Source organism: Typopeltis vanoorti, chromosome 25 (genome assembly GCF_054136105.1).
Source record: "Typopeltis vanoorti isolate ZY-2024b chromosome 25, IOZ_Tvanoo_1.0, whole genome shotgun sequence".
Lineage (NCBI taxonomy): Eukaryota > Metazoa > Arthropoda > Arachnida > Uropygi > Thelyphonidae > Typopeltis > Typopeltis vanoorti.
The window spans coordinates 36573707-36601644 of record NC_143573.1 but is presented as its reverse complement, the minus strand read 5'-3'; the positions used below and the strand labels follow the sequence as shown (position 1 = coordinate 36601644).

At 36.0% G+C, this 27938-nt stretch overlaps 1 protein-coding gene across 2 annotated transcripts in view; it reads right to left on the bottom strand.

Annotated features, from left to right (window-relative positions):
• Positions 1–27938, bottom strand: part of LOC150092667 (putative protein tag-52) — a 177256-nt gene that overhangs the window by 91225 nt on the left and 58093 nt on the right. For both annotated transcript variants that reach the window (XM_090414638.1, XM_090414639.1), the window contains one exon: positions 7060–7139. In XM_090414638.1, coding sequence (XP_090270764.1) covers positions 7060–7139 — 80 coding nt within the window. The remainder of the gene's footprint in view (positions 1–7059; positions 7140–27938) is intronic.

Sequence of the window (27938 nt, the reverse complement as noted above, 5' to 3'; positions counted from 1 at the left end):
ACTAGTTATAAAGACAGATTGAGAATTTGTGAACTACAGATACAAGCAAACTAACACATTCCTGAATGCTGACAATGTCAAGTTCTTTCCTAATATCCTCGTTTTTCATATGATATTGCCATTGATGCCATCTGTTCATTCCCCTAATCTCTCTCAGGACTCATATCTGTGGTCAAGTGTTTTACTTCTGACCCAGCTCTCAGATCCATAAGTTAAAACTGGTTTGAACACTGTCTTGTAATACAGCTAATTTAGTGTTCCGACGAATTTCTCTCTTATTCCATATGAATTTATTCAATTGACTTCAAACCATACCAGCTTTGTTGATTCTGTTGTCTATTTCCATATTTAATTTACCATCTTCACTAAAAATCGTGCCTACGTAGCTGAAATGTTTCACTTGTTCCACAGGTTCCCCATACACAACACAGTTGACATTTTCAACAATTCTACTTATTTTCATTGTCTTTTTAATGCTGACCTTCATATCATATCTATTACAACAGTTATTCAATTTAGTCAGGGAATCTTGCAAACTTGTAACGGATTTATTTAGAAGTATAATATCGTCTGCATAAGGCAAAGAGCTGACATTAACATTCCCAATTCTGAAATCATGTTTAATACCACTTTCCTTCATAATGTGATCCATATAGATAACGAATAACAGAGGGGATAATGTACATCCCTGTCTCACACCAGATTTAACATTAAACCATCTTCCTGTACTTCGTTCAATTCTAACTGCTGACTTAGAACTCAAATACAGACTAAGTATTGCTTAATATAATGCCCCATTCACACCATATAGCTGTAGGATCTTGAATAGCTTCTCTCTTGGCACCTTGTCATATGCCCTTTCCAAATCGACAAAACTTAAATACAGATCTCCGTTATATTCCCATGTTTTCTCGACTATTTGTCGTAAAGTGAAGATCTGATCCTGTTTGAAACAAGCTGGATTCAGGCCTCTATTTGGCCTGCATCCAGCTTGTTCTTCACCAGGCTTTTCTTCCACAATTCTTCTCAACCATTTCTCTTAAATATACTTGCATAGATCTTGCCAGGAACACTCAGTAGGGAAATACCTCTGTAATTCTCACATTCAGTTTTATTTCATTTTTTATATATGGGTACTATGAGAGCTCTACTCCAATCACTGGGAATTCGTCCCTCTATCCAGGCTTTCTGAACTATGCAGTGCAGCCACTGTAACACTTTTATACCACCATACTTCAGCATTTCTGGTTGAATATCATCTCCTCATGCTGCCTTTCCACATTTCAAGCCTTTGATGGCTTTTTATACTTCAAGCATGGATATGTATTCCTGACTGTATGAATTTTCAGTGTTTTTTACCACTGTGCTATCACTGCTTGTTTCATGTAGCAATTTTTCAAAGTAATTACTCCATACTTCAAGGATATCTTTTTCTCCCATTTTCATGTCACCTTTATCATCTCTAACTCTTTTAACAGCACTCTTTCCTCCAGTCCTACGCTTCTTCAACAACCTCCAGAATATTTTGCCACCTTCTTCATATTTATTTTCTATATTCTTGTCAAAGTCCTCCCATAACTTTTGTTTAGCTAGTTTTACACAGTGTTTCGCTTTCTTACATTTGTCTCTGTATTCTCTAAAAGCACAAGCTGACTTATTTGCCAGGAACTTTTGATATGTTTTCGTCTTTTCCTTCACTGCGTCTTTAACTTGCTGTGTCCACCATGCAGTTCTGATTTTTCTTTTTTCTATCCTTGCAGACAACCTCACCACATGCCTCTCTGGCTGAATCAATCATGATTTTCTTCAACACCTGCCACTAAATCTCCAAGGTTTGGTTCCTGTTCCCAAACTCTTTCATTTTTTCTTCAATAATCTTTGTCTATTTTAGTCTACAGTTCACATCTGAGAGCTGCTCAACTTTTATTTGCTTTAAAACTTTCTTACATGTTATTCTTTTCAATATGAAATTCAATTTTATCCTGCTCATGACTAAATAGTGATCACTTCCAATTTCATATCCTCTGTACACTCTGGTGTCCTGCAGCAGGGAGAAAACATCACTATCAACAATAACATAGTCAATGAGACTTTTCTTATTCCTTGCCTCTTCTCTCCATGTGAATTTGTGTACATTTTTATGTTGGAACATGGTGTTAGTAATAACCAGTCCATGTTCTGAGCAGAAATCCAACAGATATTTGCCATTATTATTAGCTTTGCTCTTTTCTCCAAATTTTCCCAAAATTTTTTTGTATGTCTGACAATCATTTCCTACTCTGCTATTTAGATACCCAACAAGGACCAACTTTTCCTTTTTCATTGTCAGTTGCTTTTTCTAAAGCATCAAAAAATTCCTCCACTTCTACCTTAGAACCTTCTGTGAGACCATAGGCACAAATAAGTCTCATTGTCCAATTTCCCATTCTGATATTTGCCCACATCACTCCACTTGAGACTGCCTGCCATCAAGAAGATTTGCCTCGTATTTTGTGTTGAATACTATGGCTACTGCTTCTTTTCCTCGATTGTCATTTCCTGAATATAACATTTTGTATTTATTGCTCAGAAAGATCTCGCCAGTTTTTGTCTATTTTGTTTCAGTCACTATTATGTCGATCTAGTACTTATTTAATTCCTCAGCTAGCTCCATTTCTTTGCCATTCAGGCTTCTTATGTTGATAGTACCGATCTTTAACTCTGTTGATGTTGAGTTGTGCTTTCAGATTTGTTGCAGTAGCTGACTTTTCACTGTTCACCCTGTTTCTCTGGCGAAAACAACGGGGGCCTTGTTTAACTGGGCAACGCCCCAGCTGGCATGAAATTTTGTCATGTTTCACCATCATTTTGTATATTTGTTTAAGCCAATAAGAATACAATTTGCCAGCCTATCCTCGTTCATTCAGTATCCAGGTAGATACCCAACAGTGTGCACCATGAGAAGGTGAGGATTGGACATTAGGTCAAAAGCCCTTGTCAGTTCTCCACATTCCTTTAAAGGCTATGTGGCGGTCTCTTCTCAGTTATACAGATTTGACCTTTATTCAACTGGTAATGGATAGTGGCCAATAAAACTGAAAAATTGCTTAGAGTCCTCAAGTCAGGTTTTGCTGGAAACTAAGTGGGATGAATGTGTGCAATCCAAATTCTTTGGATTTTTAAGCCCCCATTATTATTAAGATTAGGATGGTTAATTAAAATTTCACAGGCTTCTTTAAATTTCTGTTCATACCAAGTGTTTGTATGATGCAAAGAACAAGTACTTTTCCAATCAATTCGATGTACGGATAGGGATTGTACGTCCAGTTTCTCCAATCTAAGATAAGTTAGGAGTGTAATAAACTCCAGGGTGTGCCAATGGTAGGCCAATAAAAATTTTAATTTTTATTGGCCACTATCCATACCAGTTGTAATTTATATGTATACTTATATAAGTGATTTTATTTTCTATTTATTTATTTATCTATTATTTTATGCTTGAGCATGTTACCCTCCAGCTTAATTAATTTTGTAACCTAATAGATAATAAAATAACAGGACTCTAGCTTTGATGTAGTGAGGTTTTTTTTAACACCAGATGTCAGGTAAATAGTTTTAGCAGTTGATCAGTAACTTTAGCATGCCATGTAGATTGTAGTGCAGCTTGTTCTTTGTATATATACATATACTCGAGAAAATTAACTCCTTAACATACAAAGACGTCTGTGACATGTCTTTTGTTTATTGCCCCAAAATTGATTTTGAATTTTGGTTTCACATATAAATACAACCGAATATAGACGCTAGACAATCTTGTGCCTATTTCCTTTCAGCCGAGAAAAGTTGCCAATGGCATGTATCAGCTATTTTGTTTGTGTTTGCACAAATTCATCATTATTTTTCAAATAATGATTAATTTGATCTAGTAAATCACCCTTGCCCAAAAAATTGGCAGAAAAATGACCGCTTTCTGATTTTTAATTGGTACGTTAAGGGGTTAACGTGAAGGTCAAGTGTATATATTTTGGTTTATATTAAACTAAAGTTTTACTCTAACACGGTAGTTGTATCCATAATTTTTTCTGATCACCGTGTAAGCATGAAAGAAAGGATTCCCATGTATCATGGATTTGTGAAGATATCAGTCCACAATTTTCCTGTTTTTCTTTTTGTATATAATCCATTACGCAAGCCAAAATCCAGCAGGTATTTATTATTATTATCTCTATCTTTTTCTTCAAATTTCCAAAGTATTTCTGCAACTTGGGATGATTTCTTATTCTGTTGCTCAGGTCTTAAACAAGAACCAAGGTTGTTTTTTAAATTGAACATTATGTCAGTGGCCCTTTCTAATTTCTCACAGAATTCTTCTATTTTTTCACTGCCATTTGACCATAAGCACAAACAACTTGCACACTGCCTTGTGATCCTAATAAATAGTAAAGAACAGAAAAAGGAAAGATTAATCCATAGCATTTAATATATGAAGGTAAACATGAATGAAATAATATTATGGATAAATCTTTTCTTGTTCATTACTATTTGACTAAATCAATTTATACTTATTATTTAGAAGGATCTCACCTATTTTAGTCTTCTTTGTCTCACTGACACAACAATGTCAATGTGGTACGTACATCTGCTAGTTCTAGCTCTTTTCCACTGATGTACCTTTTTTTTTTTTACAAAAGTAAAATGATTTTACTTTTTTCATTTTACTTTTGTATAGTGCAGCAGCATGTATATTGTACATATGTATATTCCTGATGATGATCCCAATACAGAGGTCAAAATATCAACTGTTACTTGCTTAATGTTAAGTAAATTAATTATACTAACACATGTGTTGTCTCTCCATAAATTATTCATTATGAATATCCTTGTTCATTCGGGCATCAGATAGATATATACTAACAGAGCATGATATGGAAGGATGACTGGACATTGGATAGAAGCTGTACTCAGGTCTCCACATCCCTAACAGGCTGCATGGAGGTAGAATATCTAGACATTCAGTAATATCTGAAACTTTCCCCAATTTATATTCATTATGCAACATCCCAACCTTAAAAAATGTATCATGTAATGTGAATATTAAACTTTTTTTTTTTTGCCAACAGTTTGGTATTATCAGAGTAGTTTAGATGGCATATATATCAAAATATAATTGCTAGAGTAAAACTAATAACATTCCTTGCGTTAATTAATAAAAAAAATTTCACCATGTTTTGGTGAGATATGAAATCCTTCTTTACATACTACTTTTCTGCCTTACTAAAAACCAGAATATCATCACTATGTCCCCACTTCAACTCCAGTTTTCTACAATTTCAAGTTTTTGACTGTCATATAAATGCTAGTGGGGAAGAGGTAACATAAGGCAAAAACCTGATGACAACCAGAATATAATGGTAAAAGGACAGTAGTATTCAGGCTAATGATTTTTCCGATTCTCTCCCCTAGTTCTAAGATTTTAAGGAGTTATTTAGAGTGGTAGGAGGGACAGTTGCAACAATGATTTATCATGGAATCTTTTCTATTTTTAACACAGAATTCAGATTATGCAGGTATGTACATAATACATTCAAAGTGTGCTAGGTGTGCACCACCCACTCAAGGAGGAGTAATTTTTGAGCAGTTCTTCTTTCAATCATTTTCGATCCACTGCTGAATGAAGGCCTTCCCCATGATCTTCCAATTTTTCCAGTCTTCTACTTCCACCATCCATCTCTTTCCAGCCAGTTTTTTTTTATTTCATCTGTCCATCTTGTTTTTGGATATCTTTGTCTCCTCTTTCTGGCTGGTATCCATTCTGTTACTTTTCTAGTCCATCTTTTGGTTGTTCCTCAAGCCAGATGTCCTGCCCATCTCCTCGATGCTTTTACAATTTCCTTTCCATCCAAGACTTTTCAGTCTGTGACCTGATCCATTCCTTCCTTTTGAGAAGTTTAAATAGTCAAGAACTATTACAAATATCAATGCATTCACAGTGTGACTGTGAATGCATTGATATATGAAGGTGAGCAGAGGCTAAACAGCACACAGGTAGGTGCATGTGCACTGACTTAAATTTGCAAGAGAATTAAAGGTATGCAAACTCAACAGCACAGCTAGCTTAGTTCTACTCAATAGATAACTGACAACAAGAAGTGCAATTAGTTATTCCTTGCAATTTTATGTTAGACAACTGTCTGCTGCTTTTTAAAAAAAAACAAAAATTGGCATTTAATTTATCCTTCTCGATAATGGGAAAGAGTGCTGAAAATATTCTGTGTACATCTTTTTCAAACCAAGAATATAAGGAAAAGTTAAAAAATTGTTAAAGATGGTAAATCACATCTGTTCTCTTTCAAATTCATGTAGCATTTAACATCTCAGAAGTGAAGGATTGAATTGATGTATAAACAGAACAGTTTTTCTTAATAAAATTAAGGCAACATAATAAAAATAATTTTTTTTAAATTATGTTGCCTTACAACAGCATACCCTTCCCCCTGTCAGTATCTACTGCACACCATTGAGATTATGACCATTATGCAGGTATTAACAAGTTTCAGTATGCATTAAAAGGAAACTTGGTAACTCTATTTTGCACGATGAAAGCAATTATTCTGGTAAAATGAAAGCAATTATTCTGGTAAAAATAATTTCAATACTATGTTCAGAGATGATATGGGATCAAAAACTAGAAGGATCAGTTACATTAGAAGAATAGAAATTAATGCAATTATGTCATTTGGAAGTGAGATAATACTAAAAGAGATGCCCAAAACATGAGGTTGAGGAGGAGAGTGTAAGCCTGATTAGCTGAGCACCTAGCATCTCTGACACTCAACTTACAAATCATGGGTTCAAATTTCATTACGGCACGGATGTTGGTGAGTATCCTGAAGACACAGATGTTTTGTTTTTCATTTGCCTAGTTATAGTCACAGTCTCCCAGAGTGAGATTATGTCTGATCTCTAAAATCTTTCATTGATGCAATTCACATTAAACACACACACAATAAGGTAATCTGATTATTTAGATGAGTTTTATATAATCATATTTTAACTGATGATTTTATAACATTATCTTACCTTGCAACTTGTTCAAGTGGTAAAAAAAGTAAATCTTTCAACTTTTCCCATGGTAGTCCTTTGCACTTATTTTGATTTTCCTAAATGACAATTTGTTTTTTAATTTACTAAATAAATGATCAAACCTGCACTAGTGGTAAGACTAAAGAAACTTATCTAATATTCATATATAGTCTACATGTGTAAAAGTCTGCTTCCAGTCAATGGAGGCAGACTCTACATTAAAAAAAAGAGAAAAAAAAAGTATAATACATACCCTTTCTTTATGTAAGCAGCATATGTGTGAGTGGTGAAGATTTGTTCTGCAGTATTGAGAGGCAATAATTAGAAGAAAAGAACTCTAGAAAGCAAACCTCATAACTAGTTCAAATATATCTGCACTCCTGTGAAATAAATATGTATGATGCATAAATAAGTGGGAGTTCTCAATAAGCTTGGTCTCAAGGTAATAGTGATGTTATAATTATGCCTCTAAAAGCAGGATATGCAAAGTTTTGCCATTAGACATAGCTATTAAGGATCTAAAAGGTAAAGGGAATATGAATTATCAACAGTAATTTGGCTTGCATGTCTCATCTCATCTTCTTTTTTCCTCTTTTACCTTGCGATGCCAAGGGTTTATTAATCATCGGACCTCAAACCGTTCACAGGATAAAGTGGGGAGCCCTATGCCACGGTGTAGTCTATGTCCATAGTGTTGAGTTCTCAAGGCCGGTTTGCCTGCTTTGTGGGAAAAATCCCTACTGTCCATGTCCAAGATCGGCTAACTTGGCTATGGCTGAGGAAGATCCTTCAGCTCCTCATGTCACTGACGGGAATCGAACCAAGGACATTCCTTCCCCAGGCATATAGTTGCGAAGCACACAGTCACTAGGCTAACCATTCGGACTGGCTTGCATGTGGAGAAAAATTCAAATATCTTGAAAAACAAGGTAGACCAAATGAAAAAACAGGATGATAGAGAAACCATCCAAGATATCATAATTAAAGAATTGAAATTTCTAACACTATAAACCAATTTAAGCCAACAGAAAAAAATCAAACTGCTCAATAAAAAGCCCTTTTCTAATACTGTATTTACATTTTTAATAAAAATTAGTTCAAACACTATCATGTGCACTGTTAGTTTAATATTTGGACTAATTTCTGCCCTGTTTCAGAAGAATTTATTCAGCTGGTTTAACACTATAGTAGCTTTATTAAAGATACCAAGCAATTTTAAACTTGGTTTTACTCCATTTTTTCCAAGTAAGCAAACAGACAAAATGTCAAGTTTGCGCCTGCAATTTATGCAAGACTAGCTGATCCCACAGGTAGTGCCTGTGGGATCAGCTAGTCTTGCATAAATTGCAGGCGCAAACTTGACATTTTGTCTGTTTGCTTACTTGGAAAAAATGGAGTAAAACCAAGTTTAAAATTGCTTGGTATCTTTAACATAACTATACCCAAGTTAAAAATACTTTCTACATATAGTAGCTTTGCTTATTCTGGTTATATGTCCATATTTAATATGACATCATCAAACACCGCCTAAAATGGCCAAAATGTGTAACTTGTTTTATAGGTTCTCCACTGAGAATACAGTTGAATATTTTTCATGTTTCTGCCTATTCTTAAAGTTCGTCTTTTTACTGCAGATTCATCTCATTTTCTACTGATCTACACAAAGACCTAAAAGTTTAATATTTTCAATTTTAAAGAGTTTAATGCCATTTTCTCATCTCGCCTAGATTTTATATCAGATCATCACCATACTCTGTATAATGTTTCATTTATATCATATTATATAGCATTTTTGAAGAGCTTTTTATACCTTTTACAGATCAAGAAAACTTAAACATAGCTCTATTCCCATGATTTCTAAACCATCACAAATGCAAAGCAAAATCTGATATCTGATTACTCTCCTATTTCACATGAACTCAGCTTATTCTTTAAATAATTCTTAAACAATGTTTCTTGGTCTCTTCAAGTGTACTTGCATAAATCTTACCTGAAAGACTCAGTAGGGTCAATTCCTTTGTAATTTTCATATTCAGTTTTATTTCAATATTTTTATAATGGGTAAAATGAGAGCTCTTCCTCAATTAACTAGAATTTGATCTTCTGACTAGGTGTTCTTATTATGCATTGCAGCCACAATAAAACTTAATTCTAAAACATGTAGAAAGGCTTACGTGTTCATCATACATGTTGACTAATTTTGACGGTAATATACCAGAACACACAAAGATAAGTAAATAATTATTTATTGACTTATTCAGGCAATGACAAGGAAAAGAAGGGATAGCCATAGTATTCAACACTAAATACGAGGCTAATTTTTTGAATGGCAGGCAATCTCAAATAGAGTGATGTGGGCAAATATCAGAATGGGGGAAACTGGACAATGAGATTTATTTGTGTCTATGGTCCCACAGAAGGTTCTAGTAAGGTAGAAGTGGAGGAATTTTTTTGAGGCTTTAGAGAAAGCAACTGACACAACGAAAAAGGAAAAGTTGGTCCTTGTTGGGGATCTAAATAGCGGAGTAGGAAATGATTGTCAGACATACAAAAATATTTTTGGAAAATTTGGAGAAAAGAGCAAAGCAAATAATAATGACAAATACCTGTTGGATTTCTGCTCAGGACATGGACTGGTTACCACTAACAAATGTTCAAACATAAAATTGTGCACAAATTCGCATGGAGAGGAGAGGCAAGGAATAAGAAAAGTCTCATTGACTATGTTATTATTGATAGTGATGTTTTCTCCCTGGTGCAGGACACCAGTGTGTACAGAGGATTTGAAATTGGAAGTGATCACCATTTAGTCTTCAGCATGATACAATTGAATTTCATACTGAAAACAAGAACATGTAAGAAAGTTTTCAAGCGAATAAAAGTTAAGCAGCTCTCAGATGTGAACCATACACTAAATTACACAAAGCTTATTGAAGAAAAAATGAAAGAGCTTGAGAATAGGCACTAAAGATCGGAGATTCAGTGTCAAGCCCTAAAGAAAACACTGACTGATTCAGCCAGAGAGGCATGTGGTGAGGTTGTCTAACAGAAAAATCAGAACTCCATGGTGAACACAGGAAGTTAAAGAGGCAGTGAAAGAAAAAAAGAAAGCATATCAAAAGTTCCTGGCAAATAAGTCAGCTTGTGCACTTAGAAAATACAGAAACAAATGTAAGAAACCTAAACACTGTGTAAAACTAGCTAAACAAAATTCACGGGAGGACTTTGGTAAGAACATAGAAAATAAATATGAAGACGGTGGCAAGATATTCTAGAGGCTGTTGAAGAAGTTCAGAAATGGAGGATAGAGTGCGATAAAAGTGACAAAAACTGGAGGAAAAGATATCCTTGAAGTATGGAGTAATTACTTCGAAAAATTGCTAAATGAAACAAGCAGTAATGGCAGCACACAGTGGTAAAAAACACTGACCAGGCATGCAGTCAGGAATACATATCCATACTTGAAGTAGAAAAACCCATCAAAAGCCTGAAATGGGGAAAGGTAGCAGGAGTAGATGATATTTGACCAGAAATGCTCAAGTATGGAGGTATAAAAGTCTTACAGTGGCTACACTGCATAGTTCAAAAGGCCTTGACAGAGAGACAAATTCCAGATGATTGAAGTAGAACTCTCATAGTATCTATATATAAAAATGGAAATAAAACTGAACGTGAGAATTACAGAAATATTTCTCTGGTGAGTGTTCCTGGTAAGATCTATGCAAATATACTTGAGAAAAGGTTGACAACGATTTTGGAAGAGAAGCTTGGTGAAGAACAAGCTGGATTCAGGCCAAACAGAGGCTGTCAGGATCAGATTTTCACTTTACGACAGATAGTCAAGAAATCATGGGTATATAACAAAGATCTGTATTTAAGGTTTTGTCGATCTGGAAAAGGCATATGACAAGGTGCCGAGAGAGAGAGAAGCTATTCAAAACCCTACAGTTATATGTCATCAATGGGGTATTATATCAAGCAATATTTAGTCTTTGAGTTGTAAGTCAGCAGTTAGAATTGAAGGAAGTACAGGAAGGTGGTTTAATGTTAAATCTGGTGTTAGACAAAGATGTACATTATCCCCTCTGTTATTCATTATCTATAGAGATAACATTATGAAGGAAAGTGGTATTAAACCTGATATCAAAATTGGAGGTGTTAATCTTTTCTTTATGCGGATGATATTATACTTCTAAATAAATCCACTACAAGTCTGCAAGATTCCCTGACTAAATTGAATAAGTGTTGTAATAGATATGGTATGTGAAGGTGAGCATTAAAAAGACAAAGACAATGAAAATACGCAGAAACATTGAAAATATCAACTGCATTGTGAATGAAGAACTTGTAGAACAAGTTAAACATTTCAGCTACTTAGGCATGATTTTTAGTGAAGCTGGTAAATTAAATATGGAAATAGACAACGGAATCAACAAGGCTGGTATGGTAGGAAATCAACTGAATAAATTTATATCGAATAAGAGAGAAATTAGCCAAAACACTAAATTAGCTGTGTACAAGACAGTATTCAAGTCAATTTTAACTTACGGATCTGAGAGCTGGGTCAGAAGTAAAACACTTGACCAAAGACTAGAGACCACAGATATGAGTCCTGAGAAAGATTAGGGGGATGAACAGATGGCATCAATGACAATATCATAGTAAAAATGAGGATATTAGGAAAGAACTTGACATTGTCAGTATCCAGGAATGCATTAGCAGAGCTAATCTCAGGTGGTATGGTCACTTACAGCAGAATGGGAGAGGAAAGATTAGTAAAACAAGTATTCTCTGCCAGGTTCGGAGGAAAAAGACCCAGAGGAAGACCAAGATATAGGTGAATTGATACAGTATAAAGTGTCTTAGAAGATAGAAATATAGGATCTAAATATAATGTTGGAGTCTTGACAGATAACAGACTGATTTGGAGGAAAATTCTAGATAGGAAGTTAGCAATGATGTAAATTTTCATGTGGTACTATCATATCCTGCACACCCCTTGAGGGTATATATCAGGAATTTGATGATATTTCACTGGGGTTATAATCAGCATCTTCAGAGCACAAAACACAGTTTGTCACAGAACACGAGACTACAATAACATGGCATAATTAGTATTTTAGTCTTTGTGTTGTTGCTATAATTTTTCAAACTAGTTTCATTTTTACGCCATGTTATTGTAGTCTTGCATACTGTGACAAACTGTTTTGTGCTCTGAAGATGCTGGTTATAACAGTAATATAATAAGCGAAATATCAGCAACAAGTCAATAAATAATTATTTACTTATCTTTCTGTGTTCTGATATATTACCGTCAAAATTAGTCAACATTAATTCTACAACGTTTCAGGTCAAATTATCTATTCCAGCTACCTTTTTTTGCATTTAAGATTTCACAGCTTTTCTGCCTCATATACTGAAATGTAATGATGGCATTCCTCCTGGGTATTTTCTAACATTTGTCACTGCTTATTTTATTGAATAATTTTTCAAAGTAATTGTTCCAGATATCCAGAATATCCTTATTGATAGTTTTTGTCATTTTTACCATCTGATTCCTTATATGGCAACCTTTCCTCCAGTGTAAGCTCTTTTTTTCAAGTCTCCAAGAACATTTCGCTGCTTTTGCAATATTTACTCTTCTTTAAAGTGTTCATGGCTTATATTGAATAGAAAAGCTTAGCAAGTATGGAGCTGCAAAGTTATTAGCCAGCAAGGTAAATTTAATTATTTGAAAATTGCAAATTAAAGTTTATCTTCAAAAAATATTCAATAGAAATCATATCTGAATATTCTTGAATATTCTAGAATCTTGAAATAAATTACTTAAATACTTTAGTATTTAAGTTCCCCACAGTTCCATATGAAAAATATGTTTAGGATTTTTTAGAATAGAACTGAAGAAACTGATTTTGAAGGGATGAATATAATTCCCCTTTGGAATCTATGTTTCTTCAAAGTTTGCTATTTGGTTCTGAACTCATTTCTGATTCAATGATACTCGAATAGAAAAAGAACTGAGATTAAACCCTGTCTAGAATGTGAAAAACCTTTTTATCAGGGCTTTACAACTTGAAAGTGAGTTAACAATTCAATTCTCATACAAAGGTGGCAGGGTTGCCATCTTCTGGAAGCTTGGGTTTTTAATTCACTAACCAAGCAACTTTCCAGGAGAACATGTGCATGTGGCACCCAAAAATATATGTTTAGGTATAAAACTAACAACTTTATCCTAAACTTATGATTATGAAAGTCAATCTGGACAGATTGTGGGCCTTAAGAGCTTTTTAAGTGCCAACAATTATTATATGAGTTTACAGTTTGACTAAAAGTTGTACAATTTTATCTTAAAGATTCTTTTTAAAGTTCTTTATACCTACTTTTCTTTTCATTTTGATACTCATTTTCATCTAGATCAAAACTAAATAGTGATCGCTTTCTATTTCCTGTATATTCTTACATTCTTAAAATGTCTTGACATCTCATTATCAACAATAACAAACAATAAGACTTTTCTTAATTGTGTTCAGTGCAAATTTATTCATGTGAATTAGCACACCTTCGTGTTAGAACATAGTGTTAGCAATCACTAATCCATGTCTGAACAGAAATCCAGTAAGTACTTATGATTACTAGCTTTACTCTTTTCTTCAACTTTTCCCGCAACATTTTCTACTCTGCTCTTTAGGTCTCCTATAAAAACCATCTTTTTCTTTGTCAAATGTTCAACCTAATGACTCCAAGTTTCTCTACTTCCTCCCTAACAGAAGTTATGAGACCAAAGGCACAAATCTCACTCTACTTGAAACTGCCTGCCATTCAAGAAGTGTTTAGTGTTGAATACTATAGATAATCCTTCCTTTCTGTCATCATAAATACCTAAGTGTAGAATCTTAGTTATTTAGAAGTATCCTATCTATTTTAGTTTTCATTTTGGTAACAGTAATTATGTTGACACATAGTATTTCTGTAATTCTAATGATAGCTTCATTTTCTTTTCTTGAAGTTTGTTATGCTGATCATCTTCAGTTCTATAGAGTTTAATGTTAGTCCAACTTAAATTAGTTTAGACATTCACCATTTGTACTGGTTCCCTGAAAACAGACAATACTATAAAAATCTCACTTAAATGTTTTGCTTATTATGTTTGTTTTTTTTAATGAACAGTTCTATATATGTTTAGTGAATATTTTATTTAATGAGGAATACGTTTTGTTACATGATAAAGTATTTAGAAATATATATATATACACACACAGTATGTATTCACATTTAGTAATGCAGTGTATGCTTAGTATTACCAGAGCTGCCATGTGGTTATGTGGTAGTGATATAAAAGAAATGTAAATGTAGTTATACATAGTAAAATTGCTTACCATATGTTGTAATTCTTAAGAAATAACAGAAATGATGTATATTATTGTATGTTTGTTTATAGTAGTGTTCATATGTCACTATTACTGTACAGTGTGAGAGCGATGTAGTAAATGACTACAGTGCAATAATAGAGATATATGCCATAAGTTTACATCAAACTATATGGATGGGATTGGATATTAGACTATTGCATTGGATTGGAGATTGGCTGTCTGGTAATATCCAAGAAGGAAGAGTAAAGTCACTAGTGGTGTGCCTCAGGGGTCTATTTTAGGGACATTGTGGTTTAACATGTATGTTAGTGATATGGGACAAGATTTGAATGAAGATATACAACTGTTTGCAGATGATGCAAAGTAGGGACAAGCCATGAGGAGTAGAGCAGATGTTGTGGCCTTAGAAGAAGAAGACTTGAACAGACCGAGTGAATGGGCACGGGAGTGGGGATACAGTTCAATGTTGCAAAATGTAAGGTTTTAAAATTTGGAAAACAAAGATGGAATGTGGAATTTACCCTTGGTGGGGTAATGCTGTTGGAGGTGAAGGAAATAAGAGATCTTGGAGTGATGGTGGATAAGGATCTGAAATAAATTTAGAGAACATATTGTCAAAATTGTGAGGACACAATGAATTCTGGCAATGATGCATAGGACACAGACTTGTAGGATTCTGGTTCCATTGTATAAGGCTCTAATTAGGCCACATATGGACTACTGTGCACAGATTTGGTCACCTGGTATTCAAAACGAAGAGATGTTGAGGCAATTGACTAAAATAGTTTTTGATCTCTAGAATGTTTTATATAAAGAAAACTTGAGATGATGGAATTTGCAGTCTAATGGATAGAAGGAAGAGGGGTAACATGATAGAGAAGTACTAGTTAGCAAGGGGTTGTTATAAGATTAACATTAAAGAGGTTTTTCATAAAATGGTGGGAGACTGGAAGAGGAGAAGAAGAGGTCATCCTTGGAAGGAGAATATGAGCAAGGGAGTGAGAAGCAGGTTTTTTACATGGAGAGCTGTAAATGATTGGAATGCATTTCCTGAGTGTGCAGTGTCTGCAGAGAATTTGAATGTGTTTAAGGTACAGTATGATGAGCTGTGTGTGTATGACAAAATGTACCTCCTAGATGAGTCTGTGACCCCATGGGGTATTAGGATAATAATTTTTGTCACTTGAATTTTGCTTTGAATCTTGATAACATATGCACATCTGTTGTTTTTAGAACAGTTGTTGCTAGGTAATAGGAATGGTAGGAAGCAAGCAAGAAAGAAAGGAGAGCCAAAAAGGTCTAATAAACTACTGAGTTAAGTTCTCTAACCTTGCACAAGTTTTTATGCGCATCTTTAATTACTCTCCAAGGATATGGAACTCTGAAGTTAATAACTGATGGACAGTATAATATATCAACCTTTCATAGATTAGGGAGAATATTTTGTGCTTAATGAAAAGCAAGTGATATTCCAAGGAGCAATATGGAATCTGCAAAAAAGTTCTTTTTATTGGAAGTGTATTCAGAACTGTTCAATTAAATGTATTCCTATTGTCTGAGCAATTATTAATCATGCCTACTTCAGAAAAATGAGGAAAAGATTAAGGAAATTGGCTTACTAAAAGGAGACATGTGCAAATTAGATAAGTGAGGCCTTTTAACTTTGTATTCAAAGGAATTTGAAAGATAAGGCAGAGTGAATGAACAAACAAAAACAAACAAAAAAATAATAATAAGTGCTACTAAGGAGTTCTAACATGGCCAAGTAATGTAAGAATTCATTAATGCATAACTTTCAGCTGAATGTTGTGTTCAGCTTGTTTTGTAAAGTGTTTAATGTTATCTCTCAGTATTGAATTTAACTGTGAGAATCAGAGAGTATGAGAAATTATTGAGCTCATGCTGAGTAATTCTTAGAATGGCCATGTAATTATTTCTGTCTTAAGAAGTTAAAAATTAATTTAGTACTTTTAATTTTATAAGTACTTTTTAATCTTATATAATTTTGTCAGAGCTCCTTAGAGAGATGTTGGAAGTTTTTTCCCACTTGGTTAGACTATAATAAATTTAGTTTAATCCTTTATCCAAGTGTAAGCAAACAAAGTTTGCACCTGAAGTATCTTCAGGACTGAGGCAACTTGTGGTAAAGGTGAACCAAGCTCTCATCACTCCTTGTCTTACTATCTTTCATAATGCAAAGCACATCTCCTTACAGACATGTATAATGCATGCATTAACGGAAGGGCCACAACCCAGACTGGTTTCGATCTTTATTGAGGTCTAGTCAGTGGGAGCCAGACACAGAGGTGGTAATACCAAGGTGGAAGCAATGGAAGTCATCTTTACCTATACGAGTTGCCAAAAGGTGTCTCACCTTATTATTAAATTACTCTGGATTTAGAGAAAGATGTTGGAAGTTTTTTCTCCACTTGGTTAGACTATAATAAATTTAGTTGAATCATTTATCCAAGTGTAAGCAAACAAAGTTTGCGCCTGAAGTATCTTCAGGACTGAGACAACCTACTGACGAGACCTCAATAAAGGTCAAAATGCGTTCTGTATAGTGGCTCTTCCCTTAATGCATAGCATTATACATGTCCGCAAGGAGATGTGCTTTGCATTATGGGAGATACTAAGACAAGGAGTGATGAGGACTTGGTCCACCTTTACCATGAGTTGCGTCAGTCTTGAAGATACTTCAGGTGCAAAGTTTGTTTAATTATACTCGGATAAAGGATTAAACTGAATTTATTATAGTCTAACCAAGTGGAAAAAAAATTCGAACATCTTTCTCTAAATCCAGAGTAATTTAATAATAAGGTGAGACACCTTTTGGCAACTCGTATAAGTAAAGATGACTTCTCCATTGCTTCCACCTTGGTATTACCACCTCTGAGTCTGGCTCCAACTGACGAGACCTCAATAAAGGTCGAAACCAGTCTGGGTAGTGGCCCTTCCCTTAATGCATAGCATTATACATGTCAGCAAGTAGATGTGCTTTGCATTATGGGAGATACTAATACAAGGGTTGATAAGAGCTTGATCCACCTTTACCACAAGTTGTCTCAGTCCTGAAGACACTTCAGGCACAAACTTTGTTTGCTTATACTTGGATAAAGAATTAAACTAAATTTATTATATCCTTAGAGAGATATAGTGAAATACTAAGAATTTGTATCTGTATATATGTTTATAGTAAATACAGGAAACCATGCTTAATGCAATTAATTAATCCATCAATTAATGCATGCTAAGTGAAATTGCATTAAGCAAATACAATAATAAACAACAGGAATAATTATAATCCATCCATCAGTTAGGCATAATTTGAAAAAGAAAAAAATATATATATATATATAAGCTATATTAGAGGATAAAATCATCAAAGTTAATAGAAATCAATTGCTTAAATTTTTATTTAATGTCTAAACATTTGATTAAGCTACTTTTTTACAAAAAAAAATTAAGTAAGATGTTTGAATGGTGTTCCTTTTTCATCTTCTTCAGTCCAGCTCGATTTTTAAAAGTAAAACCACCCTAAACTCACAGAAACCTTTCACATTCCTCTTGAAATTTGGTCTCGTTCAATGATGTAAAAATATTGCGAGCTTTTGCCTGAATATTCCTTGTAAAGAGGTATCCTTTTTTGGTTACAATCCTCATCTGGAATAGCAGATGTTCCAGCTCATTCATTAAATGGCCTCTATTTCAGGTGATCTGCATGCTTAAAGAAGCAGTAACAACTTGTCCTTGTCTTTTGTATTCTTTGCTATTATTTAATATAGTCCGAACTGTAGACTCGCTGTATCCCAGGTCTCGCACAATCATTTTATTACTACTATTACTTTCATGTCTCTTAATAACTTCCAGCTTTTCCTCTAGCATAATTACTTTTCTTCTCTTTTTATTACTGCCAGTTTCTTTATCAGTATCAGGGATTGAATATAATAAAACTTATAGACATCTAAATTAAAGCAAAATAAAGGAAAAGTGGTTGAGCAAGAGAGCAGAGTTTGCATGAGCTTGAAATGATAACTTTGAGTCATCTGCCGAGAGTCACTGGCCACCACCGGCAGCACTGCCACTGCCCACAACACTGACAAGTGATGCTGCTCACTGAGACAAAAAATTCCACATAATATAAAAAAAATTGCATTAACTAATCAATCACTTGCTTAAAGTGGGAAATAATATCATTTCACTCAATCATGCTAACTAATTATCACCTATATCAAATTCATGGGGTGCTTAAGGGTCAAAGTTGTATAACTGAGAGGAGACCTCCACATAGCCTTTAAAGGAATGCAGAGAACCGACTAGGGCTTCTGACCTAATGTCCAATCCTCACCTTCTCGTGTTGCACCCTGTTGGGTATCTACTTGGATACTGAACGAACGAGGATGGGCTGGCAATGTGGGATTTAGCCGACCAAATTGTATTCTTATTGGTTAAACCAAAATAAAAAATGATGGTACAACATGACAAAATTTCATGCCGGCTGGAGCATCGCCCGGTTAAACAAGGCCACCTGTTGTTTTCGCCAGGGAAGCAGGGCGAACAGCGAAAAGTCAGCTACTGAAACAAATCTGAAAACAAACCCTAACTCAATGATTGGTACTACCAATGTAAGAAGCCTGAATGGCAGAGAACTGGAATTAGCTGAGGAATTAGATAAGTACCAGATCGAAATAACAGGGGAGACTGAAACAAAAAAGACCAAAACTGGTGAGATCTTTCTGAGCAATAAACACAAAATATTATATTCAGGAAATGACAATCAAGGAAAAGAAGGAGTAGCCATAGTATTCAACACAAAATACGAGGCTAATCTTCTTGAATAGCAGTCAGTCTCAAGTAGAGTAATGTGGTGAGAATAGGGAATTGGACAATGAGACTTATTTGTGCCTAAGGTCCCACAGTAGGTTCTACTAAGGTAGAAGTGGAGGAATTTTTTGAGGCTTTAGAAAAAGCAACTGACACAATGAAAAAAGAAAAGTTGGTCCTTGTTGGGGATCTAAATAGCAGAGTAGGAAATGATTGTGAGACATACAAAAATATTTTGGGAAAATTTGGAGAAAAGAGCAAAGCTAATAATAATGGCAAATATCTGTTGGATTTCTGCTCAGGACATGGAATGGTTATTACTAACAACATGTTCCAACATAAAAATGTGCAAAATTCACATGGAGAGAAGAGGCAAGGAATAAGAAAATTCTCATTGATTATGTTATTGTTGATAGTGATGTTTTCTCCATGGTGCAGGACACCAGAGTGTACAGAGGATTTGAAATTGGAAGTGATCACTATTTAGTCTTGAGCAGGATAAAATTGAATTTCATATTGAAAAGAATAACATGTAAGAAAGTTTTAAAGCGAATAAAAGTTGAGCAGCTCTCAGATATGAACTGTAGACTAAAATACAGAAAGATTATTTGAAAAAAAATGAAAGAGTTTGAGAACAGCAATCAAACCTTGGAGATTCAGTGGCAAACCCTGAAGAAAACATTGACTGATTCTGCCAAAGAGGCATGTGGTGAGGTTGTCTGCAAGGATAAAAAAATCAGAACTCCCTGGTGGACACAGGAAGTTAAAGAGGCAGTGAAGGAAAAGAAGAAAGCATATCAAAAGTTCCTGGCAAATAAGTCAGTTTTTACTCTTACAGAATACAGAGACAAATGTAAGAAAGCGAAACACTGTGTAAAACTAGCTAAACAAAAGTCATGGGAGGACTTTGGCAAGAATATAGAAAATAAATATCAAGAAGGTGGCAAAATATTCTAAAGGTTGTTGAAGAAGCTTAGAAATGGAGGAAAGAGTGCTGTAAAGGAGTTAGAGATGATAAAGGTGACATGAAAACAGGAGAAAAAGATATCCTTGAAGTATGGAGTAATTACTTTGAAAAACTGGTAAATGAAACAAGCAGTGATGACAGCACAGTGGTAAAAAACACTGACCAGGCATGCAGTCAGGAATATATATCCATACTTGAAGTAGAAAAAGCCATCAAAGGCTTGAAATGTGGAAAGGCAGCAGGAGTAGATGATATTCGACCAGAAATGCTGAAGTATGGTGGTATAAAAGTCTTACAGTGGCTGCACTGCATAGTTCAGAAAGCCTAGACAGAGGGACGAATTCCAGATGATTGGAGTAGAGCTCTCATAGTACCCATATATAAAAAGGGAAATAAAACTGAATGTGAGAATTACAGAGATATTTCCCTACTGAGTGTTCCTGGCAAGATCTATGCAAAGTATACTTGAGAAACGGTTGAAAAAATTGTGGAAGAAAAGCTTGGTGAAGAACAAGCTGGATTCAGGCCAAATAGAGGGTGTCAGCATCAGATCTTCACTTTATGACAAATAGTTGAGAAATTATGGGAATATAACAAAGATCTGTATTTAAGTTTTGTCGATTTGGAAAAGGCATATGACAAGGTGCCAAGAGAGAAGCTATTCAATACGCTGCAGTTATATGGTGCAATGGGGCATTATATCAAGCAATACTTACTCTTTGAGTTGTAAGTCAGCAGTCAGAATTGAGGGAAGTACACGAAGATGGTTTAATGTTAAATCTGGTGTGAGACAAGGATGCACATTATCCCCTCTGTTATTATCTATATGGATCACATTATGAAGGAAAGTGGTATTAAACTTGATATCAGAATTGGAGATGTTAATATCGGCTCTTTGTTTTATGCGGACGATGTTATACTTCTAAATAAATCTGCTAAAAGTTTGCAAGATTCCCTGACTAAACTGAATAACTGTTGTAATAGATATGGTATGAAGGTCAGCATTAAAAAGACAAAGACAATGAAAATAGAATCATTGAAAATGTCAATTGTGTTGTGAATGGAGAACCTGCGGAAGAAGTAAAATATTTCAGCTACTTAGGCACAATTTTTACTGAAGATGGTAAATTAAATATAGAAATAGACAACAGAATCAGCAAAGCTGGTATGGTGGGATGTCAATTGAATAAATTCATATGGAATAAGAAATTAGTCGGAACACTAAATTAGCTGTATACAAGACAGTGTTCAAACCAGTTTTAACTTCTGGATCTGAAAGCTGGGTCAGAAGTAAAACACTTGACCAAAGACTAGAGACCACAGATATCAGAGTCCTGAGAAAGATTAGAAGCGTGAACAGATGGCATCAATGGCAATATCATGTTAAAAACGAGGATATTAGGAAGAACTTGACATTGTCAGTATCCAGGAATGCGTTAGCAGAGATAATATCAGGTGGTATGATGACTTAAATAGAATGGGAGAGGAAAGATTAGCAAAACAAGTGTTCTCTGCCAGGTTGGCAGGAAAACGACCAAGATATAGGTGGATTGATATGGTACAAAGTGCCTTAGACGATAGAAATATAAGATCTGATAATGTTGGAGTCTTGACAAGTAACAGACTGATTTGGAGGAAAATTGTAGATAGCAAGTTAGTAATGATGTAGTTTTTTCATGTAGTACTATTATAACCTGTACACCCCTTGAGGGTACATGGCAGGAATTTGATGATGATGATCAAATTTATGTTTTCCTGAAGTTTAATTTTTTACATATCACAGCTTGATTCTCCAGAATATGCAACATGTTAATCCTTGAAATCAATGCACCATCATGGAACAAATATGAAACATTCTAACGAACTAAAATAAAAATATATGTAATTATATTGTTATCTTACTCTGCGACTGACTATTAATATACAGGTTGGATATAGGTGGGGAATACCATAGTTGGATTAAACCAAGCTCTCTTTTCAAATATAACAGTATCCTGCAAGTGATGCTTTAAACTTTAATTGACACATCTAATATCTGAAAATCATATGCCATTATGATTTAAATCAGGGATTTCGAGGGCTGCATTAAAAAAAAAAAGATTTATTCGAGGGCAGCATACAGAATAATAAATACAGTACATATATCAAATTACTTGGCGAGTCCTACTGTTAGTTAGGTTTAGCAAGCACTTCAAAAATTGCATAATAAAGAAAAGTCATAATGCTAATAAAAGATTTTATTGAAACAGTAGGCAAGAAACAATAATTGTTTATTTCATTTTAGTGAGAGCTCTGCAGTAGTTAAGCTTCATTTACCAAAGTACCTATATCAATTATGATGCTTGCAGTTACCAATAGCAGTAAATTTGCAAGAGAATTATCTGTCAATGAACATCTATACTTTGATTTAATGAATTCCATCGTTGAAAAGTGCTGTGTTCCCGAGCATTGAGCACATCTCGAGTCCAAAGTTCCTCAATTTCGGGTACCTCTCTATTGGTAGTAATTTAAAAAAAATCATCTCCTTTTCACTTCTGTTAGTATAAAAAAAGTGTAAGAACGCTTCTTTGACACATCTAATATCTGAAAAACACAGGGTGTCCCTGAATTCATGGCCCATACGAGAGGGGATGGTAGTACACACCGAAACCACCAATATTCGTCATAGAATATGTGGCTGAACGCAGCCTGGTACCGGTAGGGGGCGCAGATGAGGCGGCACGACTTAAAAGCGCTGGATTGGCCAAACCCCAGCATTCTCAGTGTCGAACGGACACGAGATGGAGCAGTTTACGAACGCAGAGAAAGCCGATATGCACCTGATGTACACGCATAGCCAACGGCAATGGTAGAGAGGCACAAAGACTGTACCATGAGCGATATCCTATGCGCCGTGTGCCCGATCATAAAATGTTTGCACGACTGCACCGTTAGCTGTGTGAGGCAAGCACCTTCCACGTCAGTCGACTTGATGCCGGATGAGCACGGATGTTAGAACGTCAGCTATGAGCGAGGACATCTTGTGTATGGTGACAGATACCCGAGGTACAAGCACGCAATCTGCCGCCCGGAGCCTGGGTATGCATCTGAACAGTGTCTGGCGAGTACTGCATGAAGAAGGGATACCCCCCCCCCCTATCACTTGAGGGTGAGTGCAGGCATTGACAGCTGTTGATTATCCCCTGCGCATGGATTTCGCCCAGTGGTTCCTGCAGCAAAGCATCATACAGCCCGATTTCCCCGCTCGTGCTCTTTACAGGTGAATCAACTTTCTCACATGAAGGCATAGTCAACGTCCATAATACGCATTTGTGGGCAGCCCTGAACCCCCATGGAACACGTCCACAGTCGAACCAGCAATGGTTTGCTGCCAATGTCTGGGCAGGGATTGTGCATGACTACTTAATTGGACCCTACCTACTGCCTCGATGGGTGAACATACCGTATTTTTCTGCAACAGGTTTTGCCGGAATTGCTTCAGGATGCTCAAGTCGCCATCCGCTCCCATATGTGGTTCCAGCAAGATGAGGTACCTGCCCATTTCAGCATGGACGTGCGTCAGCATCTTAATGCCACATTTGGGAACCGATGGATTGGGTGCGGTGGTCCCATCGTGGCCCCTCCCCAGATCGCCCGATCTTTCTTGTCTCGATTTCTTTCTGTGGGGCCATTTGAAGAGTGTCGTGTACAAGACATCCGTGCAGTCCGCGGAGGATCTGGTAGCCCGACTGTCCATCACAGCCAGCGATGTGCACGATAAGCCCAGTATTTATGAGCAGCTAAGCCCATCACTACTCCACCGTTGTGCCATGTGTATCAACGTTGGTGGGCGGATGTTTGAGCATTTGTTGTAATGATCTCCAATTAATGTCACTCCGAAAACCTGTGTCTGTCCTTCTCCGACTCCTCACTGCGTTTGCGGCCACATATTCTATGACGAATATTGGTGGATTTGGTGTGTACTACCATCCCCTCATGTTTGGGCCATGAATTCAGGGACACCCTGTATAGTGATGTAAAAACAGCAAATAAAATACCAACGTTGAAATTATCGATTAGTGATAGAATTATAATATCTAATATGCATTCGATTCAAATTGTCATTTAATTTTTTCGCTCGTGAAAATCAAATTCCACAGCCTGGCCACACAAAATCGCACCACAGGCCACAGGCCATGTTTTGGGCAGCCCTGATTTAAGTTAATACAGAATATACTTTGGTTGGCTAAGTTTCACATTGTCAGTCAATACTCGTTTATTCAGTGTCTGCATGGCTGCCTCTTAGTGATTACAGGACAAATAATTATTATGGGTGATTTTGACTATGGTGACAAAGACTGGAAGAAATAATTACCTGAAACAGCAAGTGCCGAAGGAGTGTTTGAATGCCAGATCAGGTGACAGCAGAGGATTTCTTCATAACCTAGGTAGCTGCATTGCTTCTGACTAAGAAGAGTATTACTCTCCTCAGTCAGAAACAATGCAACTATAGTCTTGACCAGGGAGGCCGGGTAAACATGCAGAATTTTCAAGGTATGCTGCAGAACCACCCGGCAGGCAATTATGACAAACTTAGGTAATGGCTCAAAGCAGTGCCATGGCATACAAATCTGTATGCCATGCCATACATCAGTGTATGGTAAATGGTCAAGGGATGTTCGAAGAAAGCAGTATTGGACTACATATTCAGAAAGTGATCAGGTAGTAGTTAAATGGATAAGTAGCCTCATCAAAAGCAGGAGCAGCAAATAAAGAAAACGTTGTAGTTGGTGTATAAAAGGAAAGTTAATCAGCAGGCTCATAAGTAGCATAAAACACAAGCAAGAAGAGATTAACTGCATAGCCAAACAAGTCAGAGAAAATCCTCGGAAATTATTTCGTTATGTGAGTGGGTAAAGGAAAGAATGATTATGGAAGGATAACTTTAATGAATGTTGGTGATGAGGGAGTTGAACCTCAGAGCATATCACAAAAGTGTGGAAAATAGCTCAAAGGATCTGAACAGAGATAAAGAGGTTATTATCCATTGATACAAGCCTTTTTAAATAGCCATATGTGAACTTCTGTGCACAGATTTGATTTCTGGATTCGAAGAAGCAGTAGAGTATTCGAAGGTAGGTGAGTAAAGGTGGTGGTGATGTCAAGTCCAGTTACTGAATGATCACTTGCAGGGCCATATCATCTAGGTGGAGATACTGCAGTGACAGATATGACAGGAACTGATGAGAGAATAAAGGTAGATGCTAAGGATATTATAATCTTAATGTAAGCATAGCCATAGATATAAACAAGATACTGACCCATGTATTATGAAAATATGGAAGGGAACTGGCATGCCTCTGAATACAAGTTTAGTCTTGACTCTGACAAGGTCCCAAGAGATGAAAAGGGGCAAAACAGTTCTATTGAATAAAGCAGACTAAGACATAGGCGGAAAATTACGGACTAATTAATATCTCAGGAATACCACTCCTGAGATATCAGTTAATCTATAATTTGGTGGAGAAATTGGTCAAAGACAAATTCAAGAATAGGTAGATAGAATATGATATTCTATAGTGAAGGATAAGTCCTGTCTTAGTAATTTACTAACTTTCTATAATAAAGTTGAGTTGGATAAAGGAAAGGGTTACATAATAATACTGGACTTTGCCAAAACATTTAAAAATACTGTATGAAACTATTACAGAAACTGGAGCAAATTGGGAGATATGAAACTAGTGATATAGATAAGAGTTTGGCTGGCTGATGGACAGACATCAAAGAGTAGCATATATATAAGTAGGGCCTGTACTAAGGGCCACTTATGTTTCATATGCGCATTAATAAGAAATTATTTAAGAGGAGATTTCCAATTACATTTTGAGGAAGCAAATCTAGTACTAGTTAACAAAGATGTAGAAAAGAAAAAGCAGAAGGTTATGCACATTCTGATGTAAACATTGCAAACTAGGAACTGGGCAAACTGGCAGTGATGGTGAACAGGGAGTTGAACCTCAGAGCATATCACAAAAGCGTGGAAAATACTCAAAGGATCTGAATAAACAGAGATGAAGAGGTTATTATCAATCGATACAAGACTTTTTGTATAGCCATATGTGGACTACTGTGCACAGATTTGATTTCTGGATTCGAGGAAGTAGTAGAGAGTATTCAAAGGTAGGTGAGAAAAGGTGGTGGTGATGTCAAGGTCAATGGGAGAGAATGAGGATAGAATGAAGGTTTGTAGGTTGGTCATCTTTTACTCTAAATTCATTCTACAGTATTTTGTTTTTAGGAAATTCATCTACTAAACATCCCAATCAATTTACTGAGCAGGAATTCAAACAGGATGAAATGAGGGCCTATTACACTATACTGTGTGTGTACACACACACACACACACACACACACACACACACACACACACACACACACACACACACACACACGAGGCATGTTCAAAAAAAGACTCAAACATTTTAAATAGCATGCCGACTGGCACAAAGAGTGCATTGCAGCTACTGACCACACCTAGGTGGCAGGTTTTGACAAACTGCCATTTGCCCTGTTCTACTACAAGCATTAGTCATCGAGTTACATCTGCTATAGTGAGCATGTGCACAAGCTGTTTGTCAGACTAGTGACAAATGAAAGAGCTTGAAGAACAATGTGTGTGTGTGTGTGAAATTTTGCTGCAAACTTTGCAAAAATTTCACAGAGACATTTCAATTGCTTAACCAAGCATATGGGGAGGACTGTATGAGCCAAACGCAGTGCTATGAGCGGTTTAAGCGTTGACAGATAAATTGGTCAAAGATCAAGGTGATGTTGGTTGTGTTTTTTGATTGGAAAGGCATTGTTCATTACGAACTTGTACCATGTGGTCAGATAGTAAACAGAGTTGTACTAGGAAGTTTTAGCATGTTTGGGGGATGCTGCTGTGCACAGGAAGAGGCCTGAATTGTGGGAAAATCTGACTTGGAAAACCAGAATGCATAAGCTGATGACAATGCATCCGCTTACACATCGCTCCTCATCTGTAGTTATATGGCAAAACAACAGGCATTCGTTATGTCCCGTCTACCCCATTCTCTGGACTTAGCCCCAGCAGATGTTTTCCTGTTTCACAAACTTAGACCCACTTTAAAAGGACGTCATTTCCAAACCATAGAGGAGATTCAGGAAAATGTAATAAGAACTGCATGCCATCATAGAGGGTACATTCCAACAATGGAAGAAATGTTGGGAACGGTGTATCATCAATAGAGGGGAACTACTTTGAAGGGGACACTGCTTAAAATGTTGTGACATGAGCAATAAAGTCTTTATAGCAAAAGTTCTGTCTTTTTTTGAACATGCTTTTTTTTTGTGTGTGTGTGTGTAATGCTTTAATAAGGAATATTATTATTATCTGAGACCTCCAGAGAGTCAAGGACTCATCGAGGGAGGCTGTAAATTACCCAATCCAGATATCATACCTTCCCTTAAATTCATTCACACTAGATGCACTCACAACTCTCTAAGGGCAAATTATTCCACTCATTCACTGCTCTCTGGGAGAAAAACCTAGCTCTTACCCCTTTCCTGACTGTGAACAACCTCAACCTCCATGGATGCCCCCCGTGTTCTCTCCCCGTTCCATATAATGAAAAATTTCATCATTTGAAATGCTATAACACCCATTTAAACGCTTGTAGACCTCTATCATATCACCCCGCTTTCTCCTGTTAACC